At 39.2% G+C, this 26012-nt stretch overlaps 1 protein-coding gene across 3 annotated transcripts in view; it reads right to left on the bottom strand.

The window, feature by feature from the left end:
* LOC126373117 (kinesin light chain) overlaps positions 1 to 26012 on the bottom strand; it is a 75527-nt gene that overhangs the window by 30827 nt on the left and 18688 nt on the right. For 2 of the 3 annotated variants that reach the window (XM_050019122.1, XM_050019125.1), the window contains exons 2-5: positions 21393 to 21586; positions 8438 to 8651; positions 4133 to 4335; positions 1623 to 1750 (exon numbers count right to left, since the gene is read on the bottom strand). In XM_050019122.1, the coding sequence (XP_049875079.1) occupies positions 1623 to 1750; positions 4133 to 4335; positions 8438 to 8651; positions 21393 to 21421 (574 nt within the window). In that variant the 5' untranslated portion in view covers positions 21422 to 21586. The remainder of the gene's footprint in view (positions 1 to 1622; positions 1751 to 4132; positions 4336 to 8437; positions 8652 to 21392; positions 21587 to 26012) is intronic. The other variant, XM_050019124.1, reaches the window with a different exon arrangement.

The following is a 26012-nucleotide window of genomic DNA, read 5'->3' as shown; positions in this document are numbered from 1 at the left end:
TCATTTCCATACATTTGCGACGGAACAATTCTAAGTGATGCACTTTTATATTACTATAAAATAGAATATACAATGGCCCCGATTCCTGCAGACACCTCCTAATTTTATTTTAAGTTATACCCGTCACATTCTTATCCATCCAAAAGGAAAGGGACGGATGATTGTCAACAAGTTAATTTTAAAACGAATAAATAACCCGGGCGAATAAAATAGGCATCTCGCTGGTATGCAATCAGTTTTACGTGTTGTCTACTTAACTCTGTGGGGTTATTGGCTGAATTAAAATTTTTAGACAGTAGTTTTAGATTTCTGCTTAAAATTGGCGTGTGTTCCATAAATTTTATGCGTGACGATTATCCGTCCCTTTCTTTTTCAGCGGATAAGAAAATGACAGGTATAACTTGAAATAAAATTCTAATTTACGCTATCTGCGCGTCTGTAGGAATTTGCATCACTATGCAGATAACCTCAGTTGCTTCATCCGGTCTTCTTCAACGTTGAGGTGTGCAGACGCACCACATGGAAACTATATAGTTTGTTTTTTTTTAAACCCTAGATAGTTTCCAGGCGGCGAGACCCACTTATTTCTTCAGGCTTCTTCCGATGTCCTCACAACCCAAAAAGAAGTAGAATTCTGTGGTCTTTTTCTATTCTAAGGTCTGCGTCAATGGTCTGCTAACGGTGGGAAATATGTGTGAGTTTATGTGTGATAGGCGTCATCATCATCATCACCAGCCTATTAACGTCTTCCCTATGGATGGATAGGGAGAACGGGCTTTAAACCACCACGCGGGCCCAGTGCGGATTGGTGGTTATTAACGACTGCTAATGCAGCCGGGACCAACGGCTTAACGTGCCTTCCGAAGCACGGAGGAGCTCGAGATGAAAAAAAATATTTTTTGTGGTCACCCGTCCTATGACCGGCCTTTGTGAAAGTTGCTTAACTTCAATAATCGCGGACCGAGCGCGTTTACCGCTGCGCCACCGAGCTCCTCAGGCCTCCTCAGGCGTAATATAGAGCAATGATTGAGTCTTGCACAGGACCGAATAGGATGGTATGAAAGAGAGGAGACAAATACTTAGCAATGGGTGGATACAGGATGAGTACACGCCCTAACTATGGAGTAATGAAAATGAAGGCGATTACTCCACCGACAAAAATAATAATAATAATAACATTCTTCTACAGAAAGCAGCAATATTGAATACCTGCAGATTAGTCAAAAAATTCGTGCAAACTGAACATGAATCTCCCATACTTATAGCCACTCAAACCACCCCACAGTCTAACACACAACCCACACCTCTACCTGTCACACAATACTAACGCAAGGCTTGACCCTGACATGTACTTGGCTTAGCGTGCATGGCAGCAAACCGGCAAAAGCCGAGGAAACCTAAGGTTTTAAAAATAATAATAATAAAAAAATAATAATAATATTAATTCTAATATTTACTTGCTGCACTATATATGACCACATTTACTACAATAAATTTCATTTCATTTCAAGAGCGCAGCACTTAAATAAAGAGAGAAGAGAGAGAAACGATGGAAAATCTTTACAGCGCCATCTGTAGTTCTTGAGGAACGTATACTGGAATGTGGCCTATTTGGTACTTACATTTGTTATTCCTGTTGTCGTCGTGGTCATCATCAGGGAACAAGTCGACCATGGGGTCATCGCGCTTGTTGTCGCCGGTCGTGCTGCGGTTGTTCTCAGACTCCTCCGTCACGTCACTGTCGTATTTGCTGTGGAAACAAACGTAAACATAATCATAATCATTTATTTGTGAAACATTTGTAACATAACAATGATCTTACAATATTTTTTTTTATTTAACATGTCCAGCTTGATCGGCATACAAATATTTAACACAAAAATGTCGATTTAGACGCTAATAAAAAATATCAATAATAACTAAATACATTAAAATAAATCGGAAACACATTACAATAATATTAATATTATAATATTAATATTATAATAATATTATTATATTAAAATATTAATATTAAACAAAGCAACGTCAAATAATGTCAAAGATTAGAATAACAATAGTAAAAAAATTCAATCTCCAATTCATTATCTGTCATTTAAATATGAATTAATGCTATAACAACATTTATTTACCAAATGTTCATACAATTTCAGTACCTAGTTAACAGTCTTTTTGTATACGTTTTTACAATAAAATACCAGATAATATTTTTAATTTGTCAGAAAACAAATTTAAAGCTCATGTGACGCTTACTTTATGTAAAAAAGCTTATTATGAGATTAATGATTACCTAAATTATAAAAATGTCTGGTATTGAATGTGTTCCTCTAGTTATTAAAAACCTTTTAATGTACCCTCATTGGTTTAAAAGATGTGTTGCTGTTGCAGTTTTTTGTCATTTCTTCTCCTCAGCCATAACACCTTGCGAAATGACGTAAATTCAAAAATGTTACATTGACCTTCAACAAGTTTATCCATGATAATTACGTTCAATAGATGACTCTGATTTCTGAGTTCGTCGAATCTTCTTTAAGGATGCACAGTGCAGCCGCACCACGTGGAGACTATTTAGGGATTAGGGTTCAATTAACCCTAGATAGTTTCCAAGTGGCGAGACCCACATCAAGGTTCTTCTTTTGATAACGCCCTGGTACTTGAGGTCTTCTGTTTTTCTTCTTCATTGACACGTTACTCCAAATTCAAATATACTTTATAAAACTTGTTGATAGTGCACATCGCAAGCAAAAAAACATTGCGTGCTGATTTTTATTGAAAACTGACAATGCCAAAAAATAACTATAGAATGTAATAAAAATGTCATCATCATCACCAGCCCATTAACGTCCCCACTGCTGGGGCACGGGTCTTCCCTATGGCTGGTTAGGGAGATCGGGCCTTAAACCATCACGCGGGCCCAGTGTGGATTGATGGTTATTAACGACTGCTAATGCAGCCGGGACCAACGGCTTAACGTGCCTTCCGAAGCACGGAGGAGCTCGAGATGAAAATGTCATATAAAAAAAACTTAATAGAACCAAGGAAATGTAAAAGACTTTATTGCATCAGTACTGGCCCCGATTCCTATACACACCATCTAATTTTATTTTAAGTTATACCTGTCAGTTTCTTATCCGCCGAATAGGAAAGGGACCGATGATTGACAACTGTTAATTTTAAAATGAATAAAATAATATAGGCATCTCGCTCTCATATCTGTCAACTTAATTCCGTCGGGTTATTGCCGAACATAACATTTTGGAAGGGGTTTTTTTTTTAAAAATTTTTGCATAAAATTGACGTGTGTTCCATAAATTTTATTCCTGTCGATTTCATGACCCTATCTTTTTCATAAATTCATACATAACCTCACGCCTATTTCCCACCGGGGTACGCACAGACTACAGAATGCCATTTGCTTCGATCCTGACACACTTCTCTTGCTTCCTCCACATTCATCAACATAACAGGTATAACTTAAAATAAAATTAGATGATGTGTACAGTCATGAGCAATATTATGTACCCACTTTAGAACCCTGTCGCACTATCATAATTTGACATTTAATGAGACTTACGGTTTAATTTGTCAAAAAAGTTATTGTGAGATGGTTTCAAAGTGTATACATATTAGTACACGTGACCGTACAGGAATCAGCACCATTATCAAGTTGTTGTTAAAATTAAGTTCTGTGCAATAAAGTGTATTTGATTTGATATCAAGGTTACAGTATATAACATAACATACAGAAATAGCCTATATACGTCCCAATGCTGGGCACAGGCCTCCCATCAATCAACCGGAGGGGGTATGGAGCATACTCCACCACGCTGCTCCACTGCGGGTTGGTGGAGGTGTTTTTACGGCTAATAGCCGGGACCAACGGCTTAACGTGCCCTCCGAAGCACGGAATCAACTTACTTTTTTTGACAATCAGGTGATTCAAGGTTACAGTATAATACATCCTAATTCATATTACTTGTTAACTATTTAGTTCAATTGCGTCCACAATAGTGTTAAAGAAAAAAAAAGGTTAAGAATTATAAACGACATACTGTTACTTGGCAATTATTTTCTATTTATTCACAAATGTACCTCTGCCTAGCCTTGTTTATGTTATGTTAAAAACCCTCACCGAATAGAAGCCATGAAGTCCAGGTGTTTGTTCTCCTCCTCCAGCTGGGCGACCCGCTGTTCCGACGCCTGCAGCCGCTGCTGGGCCGCAGCCAGCTCGTCGCGCAGCCAGGCGTTCTCTTGACACAGCCGGCGCACCTGTGTCCGGAGCTTCTGCTTCTCCGCTTCCACCGCTTGGAGGTGAGAGGCTAGTGCCATCATCACCTGGAGCAAAGGGAAGTTACAGTTTCCTCTCGTGTGGGTTGTGAGCAGTTCTTCCGAAAGTTCCTTTGGGAATATTCCCGTGGACGGCAATGGAATAATAACCCTGACACCAGGGATCTTATATCGTGTGAGCTGTGAGGTGGATTACCAACCCCATCAACCCCCGTGTCAGGGTTATGATTGAGCCGCCAAATGCCCCTGACACGGCTCATGTAACGACTACTTAATTATCAGTAAGAAATAACCAGGATCAACAGCTTAACGTGCCTTCCGAAGCACGGATCATCTTACTTTCGGACAATCAGGTGATCAGCCTGTAATGTCCTTACCAAACAAAGGACAGTCTCACAAAGTAATTTCGACGATGTCTCCATCGGGAATCGAACCCGGACCAGATCGTGAGCCCAATGCTCTACTAACCACTAGACTACAGAGGCTGTTAAATAAAGACACAAATTCATAAATGCCTTTTCATCCAACGTTTACCTTCGTATGCTTCTCAAAGTCTCTACCTCATATGGACTATTGTTCAGATTCCCATTTAGCTAATAGAGGTATGTTTATGTTAAGACTGTATCCAACTCGACACGTGATACGGTTCATTGTTGTCTCGCGTCAGCGACGTGGGAACGTGGGAATGTCGCCACACGCTACTTATCTGTTCTTGACTAGACAAGCATGTGGGTTGGTACTATTGTAAACTACTAGCGGATACTACACTTTACATCAAAAAATCTAAACACTTCCGAATAAGTATTCGCCGAACAAAATACGAATATAATCAAATTATAAATTTGAATTTGGAACATTAATATTGTTCCAAATTCAAATTTGTAAAATATTATTTAAGTATTTACTATAAATGCCTAATACTAATAAATAAAATGAATAAATAAATAATAATATATTTTTTATACTTTCCTGTAATCCTTACGAAACAAACTTACGAAGTGTTTCGATTTTTTGATGAGAAGTGTATAATCTTAAAAAAAAAAGTCTGTATTCACAAAGGAGTACGCAGAAGTTTATAGTAGGTGTATAGACCCATTTCTCGCCAGTTATGTTTAAGTCCTATGTAATAAAAAGTGAGCCTATTGCCATTAGCATTTGATATCAATGATCCAAACATGAATTCAATCTCGGAGGAGCTCGGTGGCGCAGCGGTAAACGCACTCGGTCTGCGATTGTTGAAGTCAAGCAACTTTCGCAAAGGTCGGTCATAGGATGGGTGACCACAAAAAAAAGTTTTCATCTCGAGCTCCTCCGTGCTTCGGAAGGCACGTTAAGCCGTTAGTCCCGGCTGCATTAGCAGTCGTTAATAACCACCAATCTGCACGAAGGCCCGTGCCCCAGCAGTGGGGACGTTAATGGGCTGATCATGATGATGATGAATTCAATCTCATAAAGTCGAATTTAGTAGTCCAAGCCGGGATTCCATGATGGTTCATCATGTTGGAATATACAGGGTGTTAGTGACATCGTAACGAATATTGAGGGGGATGATTCAGACCATGATTCTGAGTTGATATCAAGTGGATTTTGTTGAAAATTCATGAAATTTTTATTGTTTTTTTTTTAATTATTTTCAGTTCCATATTTTTGCGATGGAAAATTCTACTTGACTGTATCATCCCTCAAAGTTTTCGTTACGATGTCACTTACACCCTGTACAGTTTTCTCGCGTCTACAATTTAAGTTTACACCATCGCCCAAGCCGACAACCTGACAAGTGGGGTAGAGAGCCCTTGATGTCGCTTGAATAGGGCAAGTCAAGTGGTTTAGTCAAGCAATTCACTTCATAGTTTGTTCTACTTGTGTCAACAGAAGTGTTGCTTGTGAGTCGAATTAGGAATTTGTGAGACACTTGTTTCAATATTGTGCGCAAGTTCAGTATGCTTAAGATATTACCAGTTTTAAAAATTCGAATCGTCTTTTGTACATATATTCCGTTTTCACGAGACCCCTAACCTAACCTGAAAATCTGACAAGTCAGGTTTTCTGACTGACACTCCAACCTAAAGGGGAAACCAACCCAATTTTAGGTCACGTACCTCCGTAAACATATTTCTCGGGTGAGTATCTTCACGGCGTTTTCCTTCACCGCTATCATTTTACGCAAGCTACATTTTAATGACATAATATAAAACAATCTATTTTAGTTATATTTATTGTTGTTCATAATCTATATTCATTTATCCTATTCATCAGACATTCTAGCCCCCGAATCACCGCAAATTGAAAAGGTTTTATTAAGCTTATTTCAGGTTACATAAAGGAATCAATTTCTGTCATAGAAGAGCCATCTTTTCACACCTGAATGCTTTAAAGCTGGGGTTTGTTAGTTTCCCTACGGCGCTTGCTTGGCCCACATTTACCGAGTGTAAAGGACTTTCCGGGTCACTCTTTCATTTAGGTCGCGTCCTAAGTTCCTACTGTCGCACAGTTTTAGATTTAGCTACACCACGTGTTGCCATAGAGATTTACAAAATTACCATAACATGATGGTGCTGATGTAAACTCTACTACGTTCAAGATTACTAAATAATTTGAGTAAATGAGAAATTCTGATTACTAAATAAAGACAGATCTAAAACTAACGAAAAACAAATATTGACAGCCGTCAATCATCCGTCCCTTTCCTTTTCGGCGGATAAGTAAATGACAGGTATAACAAAATAATATAGGCTAATTACCTACTAGTCAAACCAGTTACTTTTAACTAAAAGTCAAAACACGAAATTACTATGGAATTTGTATGAAAGGGCACACTGTGACGTCATAAAAATATTACGTGTCTCTTGGTTAAAATTCATAAATAAGTTAAATAGAAGACCCACTGCTGGGCACAGGCCTCCACTCAATCAACCGGAGTAGGGAACATACTCCACCCCGCTGCTCCACTGCGGGTTGGTGGATGTGTTTTACGGCTAATAGCCAACGGCTTAATAGGACCAACGGCTTAATGTGCTCTCCGAAGCGCGGAATGATCTCACTTTTTCAGTCAACCAGGTTTAAGCCTGCAATGTCCTTACCAAACAATGGTCAGTCTCACAAAGTGATTTCGACAATGTCTCCATCGGGAATCGAACCCGGACTTCGGGGGTGAATAGAAGAAAGAAAATGATTTTCTTTAGTTTTAGTCCTGTCTTTATTTAGTAATCAGAATTTGATGATTTATTTTGAACGCAGTACACGATCCAATGGCAATAGGCGCGGCCCCTATTTACATGGGTAACCATAGCTGGTGAGTGGGCGTGTATACTGTATACCTCCGCTTACCCCTTCGGGTATACAGGCGTGATGTTATCGTATGTGGAATCAAGGAACCTCAAGCATTGGCACGTGCTGGACAAAGTAACACCTGCACTGGATCGCATTCCACACCTCAATGGTCACATGCTGTGGTTACCGTGGTTATGTGGTTGATCGAAACCTTGGGTTGTCTTGGTTATTTCTAATTTACATGCACATAATATAAACAGCCTATATACGTCCCACTGCTGGTCACAGGCCTCGCCTCAATCAACCGGAGTAGGGAACATACTCCATCCCGCTGCTCCAGTGCGGGTTGGTGGAGGTGGTTTACGGCTAATAGCCAGGACCAACGGCTTAATGTGCTCTCTGAAGCGCGGAATCATCTCACTTTTACGGACAGTCAGGTGATTTAAGCCTGCAATGTCCTTACCAAACAAAGGTCAGTCAGTGATTTCGACAATGTCTCCATCGGGAATCGAACCCGGACTTTCTGATCGTGGGCCTAACGTTCTAACCACAAAACCCTTGTAGCTGTTAGGTAATTTCTATAGGTACATATAAAATAAATTGATATGTCTGACTATTCGATCAACTAACGCGCACGAAAGAAGACATTTCATGTTCGCTGCTCCGTGTTAGCAACCAAGCTGGCCAGCAGCTTAGCATGCTCAGCGCGGTGCTTCGAGAATAATCAAGTATAATTTAAAAAAAATGTTTATTTCTTGTTTTAAGCAACATAGATATGAGGCAACCCCAGGAAGCAAGGTTAATGCTTGGGTTGGGGATGTCTCGCTCTTGACCCTGGTTGTAGTCTTACTATAATTGTTGACTAAAGAACTTAAGTTACCTGCGCCTCGCCCAGTCCGAGTTCAATAGCGTCGATGCTCTTGCGGACGAGGGATGCCTTCTCGTGTTCGTGCTCTGTGTTGGCAGCTAGCCCAGCGAGCAGCTGAGCGTGCTCGGCGCGCAGTGCTTCGAGCCCCGCGGCCACCGTGCGGGCCCCCGCCACCATTTCCTCCTGCGACATCGCTGTCATCCTGCCCAGCGATTCGATCTTCTTTCTGTTGACAACGAAAGCCACGGGTCAATATTGGTGCTAATTCTTGTAAATACCATCTAATTTTAGGTTATATCTGTCATTTTCTTATCCGTCGAAAAGGAAACGGACGGGTAATCGACAAGCGTAAAATTTATGGAACACAAATTACCCTGGAATGAGGCACTTATGGGTTCCAGAGTCCAGGCCAGTACCTATTTTTTAATAATAATAAGTATATTTCTTGTTTACCACACTAACGTTATTTTTAAGGAATTTGTAACTAGCACGTTATGGACCTTAGACTAAAGAGGACTAGAGAAGACTTTTTTATATTATTACGACAGCGGAAAATCTCACGACGAACTACTAAAATTAACTAATTACAGCTACATATATTATAGCTGGAAATATAAATATAAATAGCCGACCATTAACATCTTGTTATTCAAATATTGTAACATCAAAACTAAATAATAATTAGTAATTACTATACAAATATATATTATTTAGAATATACGAGAAATCTAAATAAATTAAAGTAATCCGTACTAATATAATTAATTCGAAAGTAACCTGTCTGTCTGTAACCTTTTCACGCTTTAACTGCTTAGCCGATTTAAATAAAATTCGGTATAGTGACAGTTTCTGATCCAGAAAAAGAAATAAGATAGTTTTTAACTCCAAAATCATCCCATAAGGGGATGAAACGGGGGTCGAAAAGAATTATATCGCGCGTGATAATCAAAACTACCGCCGAAGGAGTCACGGGCAGAAAGCTTACTTTGTTAGTAACGTAGATTTCTAAAATGTGTTCTAGATAACGATAAATTACATTGATTCAATCAAATTGCGCCAATTGAATCGTGAGTATAATGGTTGAATGACTTTCCATCATTGCATCTCACATTTTTCGTTTAAATATCGAATGTCATTCTGTTTTATGAAGTCTCGGAAAAAGAGAAGAAGTATGCTAAGAGGTTTTTATGTGAATTCTCGCGTTTTTAATTTAGTATGGGACAGAAAATGCATCGTTTTGTTCAATTCAAATTCAAAAATATCTTTAATTAAAGTAGGTAATATAGTTTTATACTTTCTGATCACGTCTCATCTGCCTAAAACTACTGCAGCCTCTCACAACCTATAGTATAGCCGAAATTCTTAAAAAAACATAAAATATTGTAAAACAATTCAGTAATTTGGCTGTCTAATATATGTTCCCATTCATATCTTTTAAAGAATCACTAAGTTACGGACCCTATGTGTTCTAAGGCATGGCGTAAACGTACCATTACATAAGCAAAATATTCCAATCAAATCAATTTCAATTACAAAAATATAATATATTTTTTCAATTTAATTTTCTCTTTGAGTGTGTGCTATAAAAAAATAAATAAAAATAACAGAAGTGGCATCAGATTGGTACTCAGTTCATTGGCCGTAAACAGGACAATCAACAGGAAGATTGCGAAGTCAGGCGTGGCGATGCAGCGATGTAGGCCACGGGAAGTAATGTTCCGGATTCGATTCCGACTCATAACGCTCGAAGCCTGTATAGATTACCTGTACTGTTTCATATAGTGATTGCACGCTTCAAGCCCCTCTGAGCTTCAAGTAACGAATGCCATTAGAGGCAAATGTCATAAAATAAATAATAATTACGTTCTTCTTCTATCGTGTGGGTTGTAAGGTGAATTACCAACCTCATCAACCCTGGTGTCAGGGTTATTATTGATCCGCCAAATGCCCCTGACATGGCTCATGTAACGACTACTTACTTACATCAGTAAGTAGTAATCGGGACCAACGGGTTAACGTGCCTTACGAAGCACGGATCATCTTACTTTTTGGACAATCAGGTGATCAGTCTGTAATGTCCTAACCAAACTAGGAATACAAAGTGATTTTTGTGATATGTCCCCACCGAGATTCGAAACCGGGACCTCCGGATCGTGAGACCAACGCTCAACCACTGGACCACAGAGGCCGTTAATAAAGAATTATTGATTGATTGAGGAGTCCTGGCACAAGTGGCTACGCATCGTAGGTATATTACGGCTTTCGCACAACCAAACCACAAATCCGTTTAAGTGCCAATTAGTTCATAATCAAATTATCAATGACATGCGTTAATTCTAAGCCTATTACCTCCTGTATTACGTAACTACCAAGTGTCTCCGATTTCATAATGAAAATTAACAGGATTTAATGCCTGTGTGTGTATTAACATGCATCAGTAAGTAGTAACCGGGACCAAAGGCTTAACCTGCCGAGACACGGATCATCTTACTTTCGGACAATCAGGTGATCAGCCTGTAATGTCCTAACCAAACTACGGATCACAAAGTGATTCTTGTGATATCTTCTTGTGGAAAATTCCACTTAATATCAACTGAGAATCATGGTCTGAAACATCAATCAAAGTTTTCGTTACGATGTCACTAACAGTCTGTATAAAAAAGATGGACAGATATAATTATCACACTATTGTTATTGACACAAATACCACAGAACACTTATATGGTCACACGAAACGTGAGGAAATGTAATTTGGCAGGTGTACCAACGCCACAAATGAACCATGTTCGTATATAGGTTGGTAGTACTTCCTGTGAATTACAAATTGTACAGTAAATAATCATTAATATTCTAGGGAGCGCCAAATAACAGTTGATGAATGCAGTCCTAATTTCCATAGGTATATTTGGGGATTGAGGACTGTTGACAGACAAGCTGGTAAATGATTATCTGCTTTTAACTTTACAAATCTTTTCATTAAAAGCGAAAGTGGGGTGTGGCAGGATCGAAGTAAGTAGTAGTATTGCTGTTAGAGAGAACAGATAATCTCGACTGCTACATCACTATGGTAATGAACAACATTGGCTTTTGAGATTTTTTTCTCTTTATTTTTAGGAACTTTTGTTTTTAAAACATGCCAGCTCCATCGATCCTTAACATGTACTACAATCTATTATAAGGGTGAATATCAAAATGTGCCAAGTCCGGCGGCGAACCCCCACACCATTCCTCCGCGTAAAATTGGGCTCCGACATAAAAAAGGATAGCTCCGAGGTAACTTGTTCCTCTAAACAAGCTTTTGAGATCATGATAAAAAAAAAAACCAAGTTACGCACGAAAATCTAGTAAATGTACCGACGACGCCACACTACGGGAAGTTTTGCTCAAACGCAAGTTCTTATTTCAAAACTCGGGTTTACGACATCTGATTTATTCGACTTTCGATAAACTCATTCCAACAATGTAAGTAAGCCTGTTAGAGAGAGAGGGGTGAAGTAACCCCCCACCGCCATACGAAGTTTAATTTATCTATGCGACGTGGAATTTTTGACACGAAAAGTGATATCGCGGGCGACAAAGTTGCTGCTATTACATAGTTTAAGCCACGTTTGCAAACCATAATGCGATGGATAAAACAACATAACATAATGGGGCCATCAATTCGGTAGTTTCTTATAATAAATTATGAAAATCTGATTTCTAAATAAAGACAGATCTAAGGTGACAAATAAAGTTTTCTTTTTTCTATTAAACTTATTTATCAATTTTAATAAAGATGTAACGATAAGTACGACATTTTGTCACGTTTTTCTATGACGTCGCGGTGTACTTTTTCATACAAAATCCATAGTTATTTCGTGTTTTGACTAGTTGGAAACTACCCTTATTACAGAAGGTGCTATTTCGAAATTTAAAAATGATACGATGTTTTGGTCACAAAATTTTATATGATTCAATCATACCCGGTAGCAACCCAACAGTCTTCTTCTTATCGAGTGGGTTATGAGGTGGAAAGTGTATTTGTATTGTATTGTGGAATACCAACCTCATCAACCCTGCTGTCAGGGTTATGATTGAGCCGCCAAAGGCCCCTGACATGGCTCATGTAACGATTACTCACTCACATAAGTAAATAGTAATCGGGACTAACGGATTAACGTGCCTTCCGAGCACGGATCATCTTACTTTCGGACAATCAGGTGATCAACCTGTAATGTCCTAACTAGGGATCACAAAGTGATTTTTGTGATATGTCCCCACCGGGATTCGAACCCGGGACCTCCGGATCGTGAGTCCAACGCTCAACCACTGGACCACAGAGGCCGTTACACACACAGTTGTCTGTGGGTCACCAACTTGTACATTAGTCTAACAAAGCTCGGTGAAGCGAGGGTACTTAATTCATCTGGGAATATTCGTGAGTTAATGACAAAGAGCTATGTCAGCATCATTAATGAGTACCTACGTATGTATTTCTCTTCTATTCCCAAACGTCTCAACGTTAGAATAAAAAAGCTTTTATCTCGACATCGATCCTAACGTTATCTGTCTGTATACACGATGTATTGATACTCCGTGTTTATCTAATATTTCTACGGTTCATGTTTACTACGTTTTCTCGCGAGGTTTACGCAATGGACAGAGCAAGGACGACCTGTTTGATATATTTCCAGATAAGTTACTACAGTAAACATGTATAGCAACCATCAAGTTATACTACCTATCTAATTAATACCCCTTATTCGCATAATATTAGATTATCAAAATAGCAGATTCTCAATTTAGCCAAAATCACAAGAAAAAAACATAAAATTATTTTGCTAATTTTATTACATAGGTATTTTAATTTGCACACAAACATACAAACATCAGGGTTATTACTGAGGCCCCTGTCATGGCTCATGTAACGGGACCAACGGCTTAACGTGCCTTCCGAAGCACAGAATCATCTTACTTTTTCAGACAATCAGGTGATTCAAGCCTGAAAAGTCCTTACCAAACAAAGGACAGTCTCACAAAGCGATTTCGAAAATGTCCCCATCGTGAGTCGAACCTGTCGACCTGCAGATCGTGAGCCTAACACTCTAACCACTAGACCACGGAGGCTGCTGCTGTTGTTGTTGGTTTTTACTAAATGTGGCATTTTAGACCGCCTGCTCTACTATATAATTTATCCCCGCGTGCCCTGATACCTGTACGCGAGAGGAGCTGATGAATGCCAGCGAAAATGCTGTCCGGGTGGCAAAATACTGGGCTGAAAAAATCTGAATGCCATCGAAACGACAAGAAGAAGAAGAAGAACTATATCTTCATTCATCATTATCTCATTTTTATTTTTTTAAAGAACGTCTAGGGCCCTGTGCCGAGGTTTTTCTTGCAGCTTCTTTTCCCCGGCTATACAGGTTGTGAGAAGCTGCAGTAGTTTAAGGCGGATGAGACGTTCGTTATGTAAAAAATGACGATTCAAAGTGTAACTATGTTACCTACTGAATAAAGATATTTTTGAATTTGAATTTTGAATTATCATTGGTCAATACAAGATATAAATATGTCCCACATATCGTGCTACGATGCTGTAAGTACGTGTGAATTAGGTGATAAATGTTACGCAAGGAATAGCCAAATCAGTTGCTTTTTACTAAACGTCAAAACACGAAATGACTATGGAATTTGTATGAAAAAGCACTCTGATGTCATAGAAAAACGTGATAAAATGCCGGATTTATTATTACGTTTTTCTTTATTAAAATAAAAAATCATAAATAACTTGAATAGAAAAAAGAAAATGTTTTTCGTTAGTTTTAAATCTTGTGTCGTGTCTTTATTTAGTAATTAGAATTTCATAATTTATATTGAACCTAGTCATCACTAATTTAAGAGCCACGCTCTTGTCGGTGTAGCATTCTCCATTCTTGTCTATCAAAGACCAATAAATTCCTTCACTTCCTTATAAGACACGACGTTCGCCTTCTGTTTAATGTGTTCCATGTAAGCTCTTCATCTTTTGCTTTTTTTTTCTTCTTCTTGAACCTAGTACAGTCATGAGCAATATCATGTACCCGCTTTAGAACCCTGTCGCACTATCATATTTGACATTTAATGACACTTCGGTTTAATTTGTCAAAAAAGTTAATGTGACATGGTTCCAAAGTGTATCATATAGTACTCGTGACCGTACACGACCCTATTTATGTGGGTTTCCTTACGATGCGCGATGTTTTCCTTTACAGCTGGACACGTGATAATCGTTTATGATGCAAACATAACCTCGAAAAAATAAATCGAAAATAGTTTAGATTAGACCACGGGGTGGGATTCGAGCCTTCTACCTCACAGTTTGACTGTGTGAATTAAAGACGTAAAGAAATAAATTAAAAATTACTGCCCTCTAACAACTCTCATCACACAGAATGACACATCGAATTAGTTCCCATCTCGGTTTCATTACCATCGAGGGTAGGGGAGGCAGCCTTGCCAATTCCCCCCAAAAGGCGAGGGGGAGGGGTAAGCGAGGGACGCATAAAATACCCGTTGCCATGGCAACCAAGGCCGACCCTCCTGAAAGCGAGCCTTACGGGAAGATTTTCAGGTTAGGAATGACGAGTATTTGAGGTTGGAATTTAAATACTTATTCACTTAGGTTCTATACAGGGTGTTAGTGACATCGTAACGAATACTTTGAGGAATTATCCAGACCATGATTCTAAGTAGATATCAAGTGGAATTTTCCGCCGCATAAGTATGGAACCAAAAATAATAAAATAAAACACCATATTTTTATGAATTTTCTGACAGGAAATTCCATTTCTCTCCAGTCCTGACCAGGGTTGATGAGGTTGGTAATCCACCTCACAATCCACACGAGAGAAGAACGAATAACTGTTAAGAACACACTTTCCATCTACGCTCAACCAGACATTGAATTTCATCCATCATCATCATCAAATCATCTAAAAAGCTACCAGTATCCGACCCCGTGCTGGGTTAGTGCAAAGATGTCTCTCAGAGTCTCAGTCGCCTCACGTTTTGCTCTTAGATATTTTCAAAGAAAACTTTTCTTATTGGCTATGTTGATAATACCCGTATAAAAAGGGGAGGCTGTATTGGAGTCGAGCCAGCAACCAGGCAGACTGCGATATTTTTTACGAGTTTTGTGCGCAATCTGCCGCATCTGCATTAGTTTGGCGCAGGTACTCGGGTAGGCAATTTATAGATGTTTTATCCTTGTTTTGCTTATAACGGAATTACGCGTCGACTTCAGTTATGGCGCGCGGCACGTTTTCCCATCCCCTTTTTCATCCCTTTAGGGGATGACTTTCGGGATAAAACACATCGTATGTTCTTTCCTAGGTCTCAAACTATCTACATTCCAACTGTTAATTCACGTTATCCCCTAAGGGGATGATTTTCGGGATAAAGACTATCGTGTGTTCTTCCTTAGGTCTCAAACTATCTACATTCCAACTGTTAATTCACGTTATCCCCTAAGGGGATGATTTTTGGGATAAAGACTATCGTGTGTTCTTCCTTAGGTCTCAAACTATCTACATTCCAACTGTTAATTCACGTTATCCCCTAAGGGGATCAATTTGGAGATAAAACTATCGCGATAAAAACATACTTCTCTTGGTCTCAAACTATCTACCTATATACCAACTGTTAATTCGTGTTGGCGTGTGAAGCCAACCAAGGCATTTCTGGCTGGAGCACTACATCGAATTACCCGCCTTCCATTGCGTAGGGACATAAGCACTAGTTGTAGCAATGAATGATGTGATATTTACAATACCTAAGGTCGTTGCATATGGCATGCTCGTTTTGTGCATATTTCGCGCTATCTATTTGCTGCCTTGACCATTATAGACGGCGATACGGCTCACCGCCTCACGTTGGTCTAGGTATGTACCTAACAGAAAGCTCGGTGACGCGTGGGTACTTAAGTTCCTCTTGTGATGGATGGTACCTCTGGCTGCCCCAATAGGGATATAGTCGTGAGCTCATGTTATCTCTATTATAAGAACTCTGTACAAAACCGACCTAAAAATATTGCTAAGTATAGTTTTAATAGAAACAACACTACTTATCATAAATATTACTTTGGTAATATAGATAATATGGGCAAGCTACTGATGTCTATTCTCTTTATCTGGGCCGAAGTATTTTATCTCAAGCTCTTTTGAATATTACTTATCTTTATTTTATTACTAGCTCTCCGACCAGAACTGTACGGGTGGATTTCGGTTATCTAGCGCGGTACGTTTTTTCCATCCCCCTTTTATCCCCTTAGGGGATACTTTCCAGGATAAAAACTATCCCCTGTTCTTTCCTAGGTCTCAAACTACTATACCAAATTTCATCTTAATGGCTTCTTTCTCTCGTGTGGGTTGAAAGCAATGATCGACCTCATCAACGCTGGCGTCAGGGTTACTATTGACCCGATCGTATCAATAGTGGCTGCAAGTTGTCTTTGCTTACTTGTTGCTCTGCCCACCCTTTAGGGATTATATGCGTGAGTTTATATGTGCAACATAAACATGACAAACCATAAACCAACATACAACATGATAGCCAACCCAACACAAACGCGTAGGGTGATACGAGTTGGAAGAACAAAGGACTAATGCAATTACACCCTTTGCCATACGACCCCAGCAATCGATCTGTCTAGACGCTGCTGCAGAGCGGCATTAAAATTTATACCGCAGTTATTGCACTCTGGAATGGAGTATATTACACGAATTTTATATGAGGCTGGACGGAGTAAGGAATTATATATAGGCTGTGTGTATATATTCATTTCACTTGTTTCACTTGTTGTAACGGCCGCCGTGGTCCAGTGGTTAAGCGTTGTTCACGATCCGAGGTCCCGGGTTCGAATCCGGGTGGGGACAAATCACAAAAATCACTTTGCAATCCCTAGTTTGGTTAGGACATTACAGGTTGATCAACCGATTAAAGGTTAAGCCGTTGGTCCCGGTTACTACTTACTGATGTAAGTACGTCGTTGTTACATGAGTTATGTCAGGGGCCTATGGCGGCTCAATAGTAACCCTGACACCAGGGTTGATGAGGTAATCTCCCTCACACCCCACATGATAGAAGAAGAGTTGTTTTAAAGCCCTGAGATTCGAAAGTAACCTAAATCACACGAGCAAGAGATGTAGGGAAAAAATGAATACCATTAGATATATTAACATTTTACTCAGATAATGGAGTGGAAAATGGAACATACGTGCTCAGTTTAAAATGGCCGAAGCACTTTGAGTATATTGCTATAAAAGGTATAGCAATATCATAAATTCAGAGCTTTTAGCCTAAATGATTTATTTATGAGCAGCTATTTTAAAGTAAATCGATAAATGTATTAGTAACGGACGCCGAGCTACATTTAAACATAATATCATCACCTTATTCTTAAAAAAAAAAAAAATTACACGCTTGAGCCTTTTTTTTTTAAAATACACATTCAGATGTGATTTTCTTCTACAAGACCTCAATTTCTTTCAATTAATTTTAAACCTGCTTAAAAATGCAACCAATTTTTTTTTATCTGAATTGAAATCTAGCGTGTCTAGTGCGAGGTTTAGTTAACAAAAATCACACGTGGTTAAAGATCACACGTGATTTTTCAAAGAGGCGCTTACGTGGTTTTCACTATAAGGCGATATTATAGCATAATAGCGTGTGCACAACGACATGTATAAGCGCGGCCTATTTTATTTATAGTCTTTGCTCAGCTCGGCCCAGGACAAGATGTCGAAAGGTGAAGGTCAAGGTCTTAGGATCCGAGGGCGGGAAATTGACTCGAAATATGCTTAGAAGATGGAAAGACGGAGGATGGGTGGGGCGTTTATTGTACTGTTTATAGGGAGGTAGGGGTAGACCTCCCCCCACCGAGAAACGGGATGATTTATTGGGTTTTGTTCACAGAATTGTTTTGGAAAATAACTTTATTCTAAAGTACGTAGCTTTTCTACTACAAACCTGTACTAAAGCAGCGTGGTGGAGTATGATTGATGTGCTCCATGTTTGCTCCTACTGTGTAAATTAGGGGAAAGACTATTTTCACAGTTCAAATTTTGTTTTGTGACGTTCGGATCTTCGGATGCACTCTAACAGCATCACTTCATCAAATATTGATTTCGCGTATCGTCGTCTTGTAAACAAAACCACGTAAGCGCATTTTTGAAAAAAAAAATCGGTTGTGATTTTTCTTAACTAAAATTTTTCAATCAAAGTAAAAAATTGTGGTCGCATTCGGATCCGGATTGAAATTAGTTGAAAGAAATCGAGTTTTTGTTGAAGAAAATCACATCAGAATGCTCTCTTCTTCTAATCCTTTACCCCTGTTGGGATATAGGGCTCGAATAACAGATTTCCACTCCTCGCGATCTTTTTCCTCTGTAGCTTGCTCGCATGATATGCCGAGTTTTCAACTCTCGGTCAACCGAACGTCGCCAGGTCTCTTTGGTCTGCCCCAGAATGCGATTTTTCAAAAATGCGCTTACTTCGTTTTCACTATAAGGCGACGATATGTAGTTGTGACATTGAGCATATCTGCAGTGCAGACTTTGTTACACGAAAACAAATAAAAACAAGGTTCCTGGCGCGTCTAGATGACGTCAGAGCCTGCATTGGTCAATTTTTGTACCGTTTTACCGTCTTAAGGCGCAATGTCTATGTATACCTATAACTTAATATAAACAACCTATACACGCCCACTGCTGAGCACAGGCCTCCCCTCAATCAACCGGAGAGGGTATGGAGCATACCCCACCACGCTGCTACACTGCGGCTAATGCTTATGGCTAATAGCACGCAATGTTCTTCCCAAACAAAGGAGGTCTTACAAAGTGGTTTCGACAATTTACCCATCAGGAATCGAACCCGGACCTCCAGATCATGAGCCCAACGCGCTAACCACTAGACTAATAAATGTTAATTACCGAAGTGCTGAAAGATTGCAGCAACTTACAGTAATGAAGTATTCCATTTAAGTGGTCGTTAGTCTTCAATTCCAAGATGGCTGCTTAACACGCAATGTCCGGAGACATCAGTCATACATAGATGACTATTAATTACTAAATGCATCTTGAATTTCTTTACTTTTACGGAAAAGATAAGTAAATCCACACACTGGCCCTGGGGGGTTCACCCCAGAGCCAAAAGTACCAGCCATTTTTTAAAACCAAGTATAAACCAACCAAGAAGGATAAATATGATGAATCATATGGCGGCGAGCTCTAACCTGGTCTTCTTCTATCGTGTGGGTTTTGAGGTGGATTACCAACCCCATAAACCCTGGTGTCAGGGTTATTATTGATCCGCCAAAGGCCCCTGAAATGCCTCATGTAACAACTACTAACTTGCATTATTAAGTAGTAACCGGGATCTACGGCTTAACGTGCCTTCCGAAGATCATCTTACTTTCGGACAATCTGGTGATCAGCCATCTAACCTTGTGTGCGCATGGAAAACGCAAAAGGGGCGGGCGAGGGAACAGGCGACGTTCGTTTGAACGAGAACTAACAACCCTCGGCATGTCATGGGAGCAAGCTACAGAGGCTGCAAAAGCTCACGAGGAGTGGAATTCTGGTGTTAGAGCTGATCATCCCAGCAGCATAATAGGATTAGGAGAAGGATACCTGTGCTGACATGATTTACGATATAATACCCAAGAAATTGCTTCTAAGCTCAGCTCAGGTCCCTGTTTTTATATAAGAACTGTCACATTGACATCATCTTGAGGGCAATCTCGGAGCTGAGATTAGTTTATTAATACCATCCTAAGTCATAACTTAAGCAGGTTTAGAATCTTTATAAAAACGTACAGACTTTGTTAAGCTCATAAATTCTGGCGTTCAGCTTAAAAAGTTAGCTGCGCTTGTGAAACTAACAAGGTAACTTGTTCTGTGCATTGCAAAAGTTTGGATAAGTTGTTTTGTTGGACGTCAGTTCCTCGAGAAAAACTTTGTGGACTAGAATTCGTAACGGAAAAGCGACACGAGTTGCGGAGTTTTTCAAAAAAAGATGATAATATTTTATTTTTTCTTAAGACTAGATCCTTTTGATAGGAATAGTGATATCGAATTTTCTTTTCGAAATTTTTCTGAGATAAATATTGTAGCGTTTGCCTTGGCGAAAAGAAGTGCGGTGATAATTAAAACACTCCAAAAACTGAAAATTTATACTAGGTAGCGTCTATAACAGCATAGGTTTTTTAGTTTAATTTGAGAGCTCTACAACAAGCGCTATCTTCTTTTGTACTAGGAGTAAGTGAAGCGGCAGCAGCACCATTTTTAAACCGTTGACCAGACGCCTTAGCCAGGTTGACATAAAGTGACATGTCAATGAGGGTAAAAACTAGAAGCTCAAATGCACGCGGCAGCATTGTTGAGTGTTCCTAAATTTTGACAGTTGTCCATACTGTCCAGCTAAAATTCGTAATAAATTGCTATAAAATGTGGAGCAACGTGAATTGTATCCCGCCTGAAGGATGAGTTACGAAAAAGAAAAGCCAGCAGTTGGAGAAAGGCAGATACGATTGAAAATAAGTTTTTCTAAGTTTTCTTCTTTCCTTAGGGGATAAACATAACACTATGATTTTGCGTTTACACGCTTCGCAAAGGGTTATAGTGTAAGAATATAACAAAAACAATATGTTTGTTTACTGAAACTGTCAAAATTTAAGAACACTCAACAGTAGTGACACCTGACAGGAGAAACAGGCAGTTTTTATCCACATTCCATACATTTTTATCACTGTGTTTGTGCATTGTCACTGTCGACTGTCATAATTGTTTGCAACTTGGATAAGACTTCTGACGTTTGACTGTTGAAATCGACCATATTTTGTTTTTACAGCGTGAACAGGCACCTTCTACGCGAGCTTCATCTTAGGCCTCGTCAAGCCTTCGGGCAAGTCTGGGGCCAAGAGCAAACCCATCAAAGGTAAAAAAAAACTTACATTCTGTAGGCGTTGAGCGTCTTCGACATAATACACGTTTGCTGGAGAACTTTTTACTTTAATCCATCACTGTGTTACAAAACTTGTACAAGCCAACGCCACGTACACAACACAACTTATTTCCATAAATATCACAAACACTAAGCACTTAGTTCATAAAGGTATACAAAAATACTATTCATTTAATACTGTCACTGTAAACGAGCAATTGGATAATTGTCCACTAACACGCAACGTTCTTAACGACCTTGGAGGAACAACCTATTTTAGTTTCGGTACTAAAGCCTGGTAATTATGGGATGATTCGTTTGATACCAAGATAAAAAAAAATGACAGGTGTTTTAAATGCCCTTATAGTCATCCTTGTCGATCGACAAGGACTTTGTGGCATGGGCATGGACCATCACCATACATTCTCCATAACTTCACCATAACACTCGCGTGAGCGTGATGAGCATTTAGTCGTGAGAATTATAGTCGTGAGCATTATAGTCGTGAGCGTGATGAGAATATAGTGATGAGCATTTAAAACAACTGTCAAAAACATAATTTTCATAGCGCCTTTTTTGAGTTTTTCTGTTAATATTTAAATACGTTTTCAAAACCTAGGACGTACATTGAGCAAATTGGAGATATCTTTAGAAAAGGTTCAGTACGATCTACTCTGAACCAGCGTGCGTGTATGAAACGATTGATGAATGTGGAGGAAGCAAGAGAAGTGTGTCAGGATCGAAGCAAATGGAATTCCATAGTCTGTGCTTACCCCGGTGGGAAATAGGCGTGAGTTTATGTATGTATATGTGTAGGTACCTTTTCAAAAAATAATGCAATCAATAGACATTGAACCTGGGTTGTTGGGATCGATGCTTGATCTCACTATACCCGAAAAAGCACAAATAAGTAGATTACCAGCTATTTCATATGCTCAACCAATCACCTAACCCTTCACCCTTCATAAAATATGATCTGCTTACTCCCGTGGGAAATAGGCGTGAGTGTAATCGGTCATTGATCTCACAACTCACTCGAGAGAAAAAGAAGCAAAAATAAGAAAGTTACTAGATACCTACTTCATAACTCATGCTAACACCTAAGCCCCTCACCCATATGTCTCACCCTTCATAATTATGCTTAGTCTCTGCTTACCCCGGTGGAAGATAGGCGTGAGTTTGTGTATGTATGTCAAGTATTTCATAAACTCAACATATAGGGCTACCATGCGCAACGTGATCAAATTTCGATTCTGACGATATAATTATGTCGTATTGTCGAATAGTGCTAATAAAAAAAGCCTTTATTGCTGTTACTTATGTTACTTACATTGTAAAAATAAACTAAATCTGTTGTTTAATTAACTGTATCGGCGAACGGTTGATGATTTGCGACAGCTTGTCCTTCGACAAAGGCCTCTAAAGATTTCCATCCGGTTCTATCCCTTGCTATTCGGGTCCATAATGGTCCCGCCACTTTTTTGATATCGTCTTCCCACCTTGTCATCTGTCTACCTCTACTTCGTTTAGCATTTCTTGGGTACCATTCTGTTATTAATTTGGTCAATTTCTCTTTCTCTTCTCTCATTATGTGTCCTGTCCATCTCCATTTCAATTTTTTAGAAATTGATAACGAATTTTTTTTTTCATTCAGTGCTAATATGTGAACTCAAATAAGTCATGTCGTTCTGTCAAAATATATTTTTTAACAAAAAAAAGCGACTTCAAACGCAAAACTAAAAAGCAATAAATAAATTTACTTCGCACAAAGTAATAAGTACGTATTTTCAATTAATTAATTAATTTTATAATTTTGAAGTCGGTGCGAATTGAGAACCTCCTCTTTATTTGAAGTCGGTAAAAATACGAACAAGATCACGTCCCACGCATGTTAAGAGAAAAAAAGGAATCTTATCGATTTCGACAAAATTTGTCTAATCGATCGATAATTTTTTCACGTCGCACATGTCTGCCCTGATGGCTTTGCGATGCTGATTAATATTTTCATCACAACAGATTTCTTCAATGTTTACTTCTATACAGGTCATCCACGTGTGTTTTTTGGCACGAGAATGACGGAAAATGTAAACCCCTTGCCAATTGTTGCGGCATCCTAAACGGAAAGAGATAGACATACGCAACTCCCGTGTGACAGAAAGGACGGACATAATAAACGCAGTGAAAATAGATCAACAGTAAACTCCCACGCACACCGGTAAGTCGTTGATCCCTTCGTTTGGATCATCTGTTGATAGCGATTTTGTGAGAATGTTTTTTATTTTTTATTTAATCATCTACACACTCCGGCGACGCTATTTGCTTGCTTTTTATTTTCCTCAAAAGATGCCAGCGGACTTAGCACCGTAAGAGCGCGACTCTTTCTCGCCTCGACATACGTCACCCGTCACTCTCTCACAGTACTGCACAGAAAGAGACAGATGGTCTCTGTCGCGGCGAGAAAGAGTCGCGCGCTTACGGTGCTAAGCCCGCAGGTAAAGTAAAACTAAATTAAATTCTTTATCAAATGCACTTGAACTGATTGCGTTTGTAATGTCGCCTGTTGGACAGGGAGAGCTGCCAAGTTCAGCTCGACAATGTGCAGCCGTGAGTTGGCTGCTACTGTGCTAACCCACTGCCCTAATAGCAATCAAATGCGGAAATCTGGTCGAACAATGCGGTAATCCTCTACCCTGCAGGGCTACATGCGCATAAGTTTATTTATTGTAGTATGCATAACATGCATAAGTTTTTAAGTTTTTTTTCCCTTACATGCGAGTCACGTGATTTTTTTATTTTGACAGAACGACATGACTTATTTGGGTAGACATATTAGCACCAATCGACAAAACGACATAATTATATCGCCAGAATCGATATAATGAATGTGTCAAAATGTTATCACGTTGCGCATATTACCCCTAAAACTAGTCCAATTGAGGAAATCATTACTGCAACGACTTGTTAATTAAATAACTCTCGCGCTGTAGCAACGGCTACCCATTTGCGACAAATCTACAATAAGTCCCGTCAAAAAAAACTTGCCCAAGAACAAAACACAGCTTTTTAACTCGACTGCGACAAAGCAAAAATGTAGGGTTATGTGTCTGACCGATACGTGTATGTAAGTCTGTTCCCTCCTAACTTCTAAACCACTTATCAGAATTAGACAAATGTGGTGTTATTAGAAGCGTCTTGATTGTCCCGTGGTTATATTATAGGCTGTCATGACGTCACACTAAACGCATGTTGAAGAAAAAACAATCTCAAGGGTAGGTATTGTATTGATCCATCATCACGTTTTTCACAGGGTCCGCTTACCTAACCTGAAGATTTGACAGGTCCGGTTTTTTACAGAAGCGACTGCCTGTCTGACCTTCCAACCCGCGAAGGAAAAGCCAGCCCAATACAGGTAAGATCATATACCTCCGAAAATGCATTTCTTCCTCTTTGCATTCATTCCTCACGATGTTTTCATTCACCGCTTAGCAGAGCACGTGATAATAATTTATGATCCAAACATGAATTCGAAAACAAATTCGACAATAAGCCTGTGCTGGATTCGATGTGCAAGATCTTAATTCATCAGCACAAAATAAGAATACCTTCTGCAACAAAAACCGAAGATGCAGTCGGGTTACTCGCAACAATGGCAGCTGATACATTATTACGCATATCCACTGACATAACACAAACAGTGTCTTATCATTGAATCGCTACATGTATTAAAAATATGATTCATTGTATGATTGGAGATCCGGTCTAATTCCGTCAAATATATGATGTAATGTTTCGTTTATTATCATTTATAACATATTTCCTTAAACAGATGGTTCTTTTAAAAAATTATGCCGCAGGAACATCAGCTCATTAACAAAAGTATTTTACAATTATGAACTTACAAAAATAGTGAAGCCAATAACAGTTAACCACGTAATTAAAACACATAATAACGGGTTCTTAGCGCGTTTAAATCAGGGGAATATGAGACTCCCGATATTTCGACACTGTTGCAAGTGGCATGATCACGGAATGATGAGATTGGAGTGGAGTAGGCAGATCGTCTACCCTCTTTCTTTGCCGCTTGTATAACCGCGTAAACTTAAAACAATGTAGTTAACCACGTATTTATTACAAGGAGCATATCAGTGTAATGTGTGTGTGTGTGCGCGCGTGTGAGTGTGTGCGTGCGTGTGAGTGTGTGCGTGCGAGTGAGTGTGTGCGTGCGTCTGCGTGTGCGTGCGACTGCGTGCGCGCGCGTATATGAGAATATAACTTAAGTAACAATAAGTATATTGATAATAATTGTTTTTTTTTAAGAATAAAATAAATTTGTTGCCAGTAACAATTTACATTTGCTATATGAACTAGGTAATTATGAATATTGCGAATACGGGCAAAAGGAAATGGCTCAGCTTGTGCTGTGACGGAGCCATGCTGTGGCGCCATCCAGCGCTGGGTTTCAGTCATTTCCTCTTCCTGGGATATTGTGCGGAAGTAATTGTCAACGAGGGCTAGAGGACATTTGTTTTGAGTTGATTTTTAGTAATGTTAATGTCATTGAAATTGTCGTGATTCTAGAAAAGACACCGTTCTTCCCATATATCAGACCTATCTATACTTCGAATAGAAA

This window comes from Pectinophora gossypiella, chromosome 15 (genome assembly GCF_024362695.1).
Source record: "Pectinophora gossypiella chromosome 15, ilPecGoss1.1, whole genome shotgun sequence".
Taxonomy (NCBI): domain Eukaryota; kingdom Metazoa; phylum Arthropoda; class Insecta; order Lepidoptera; family Gelechiidae; genus Pectinophora; species Pectinophora gossypiella.
This window is presented reverse-complemented; position numbering and strand designations above follow the sequence as displayed.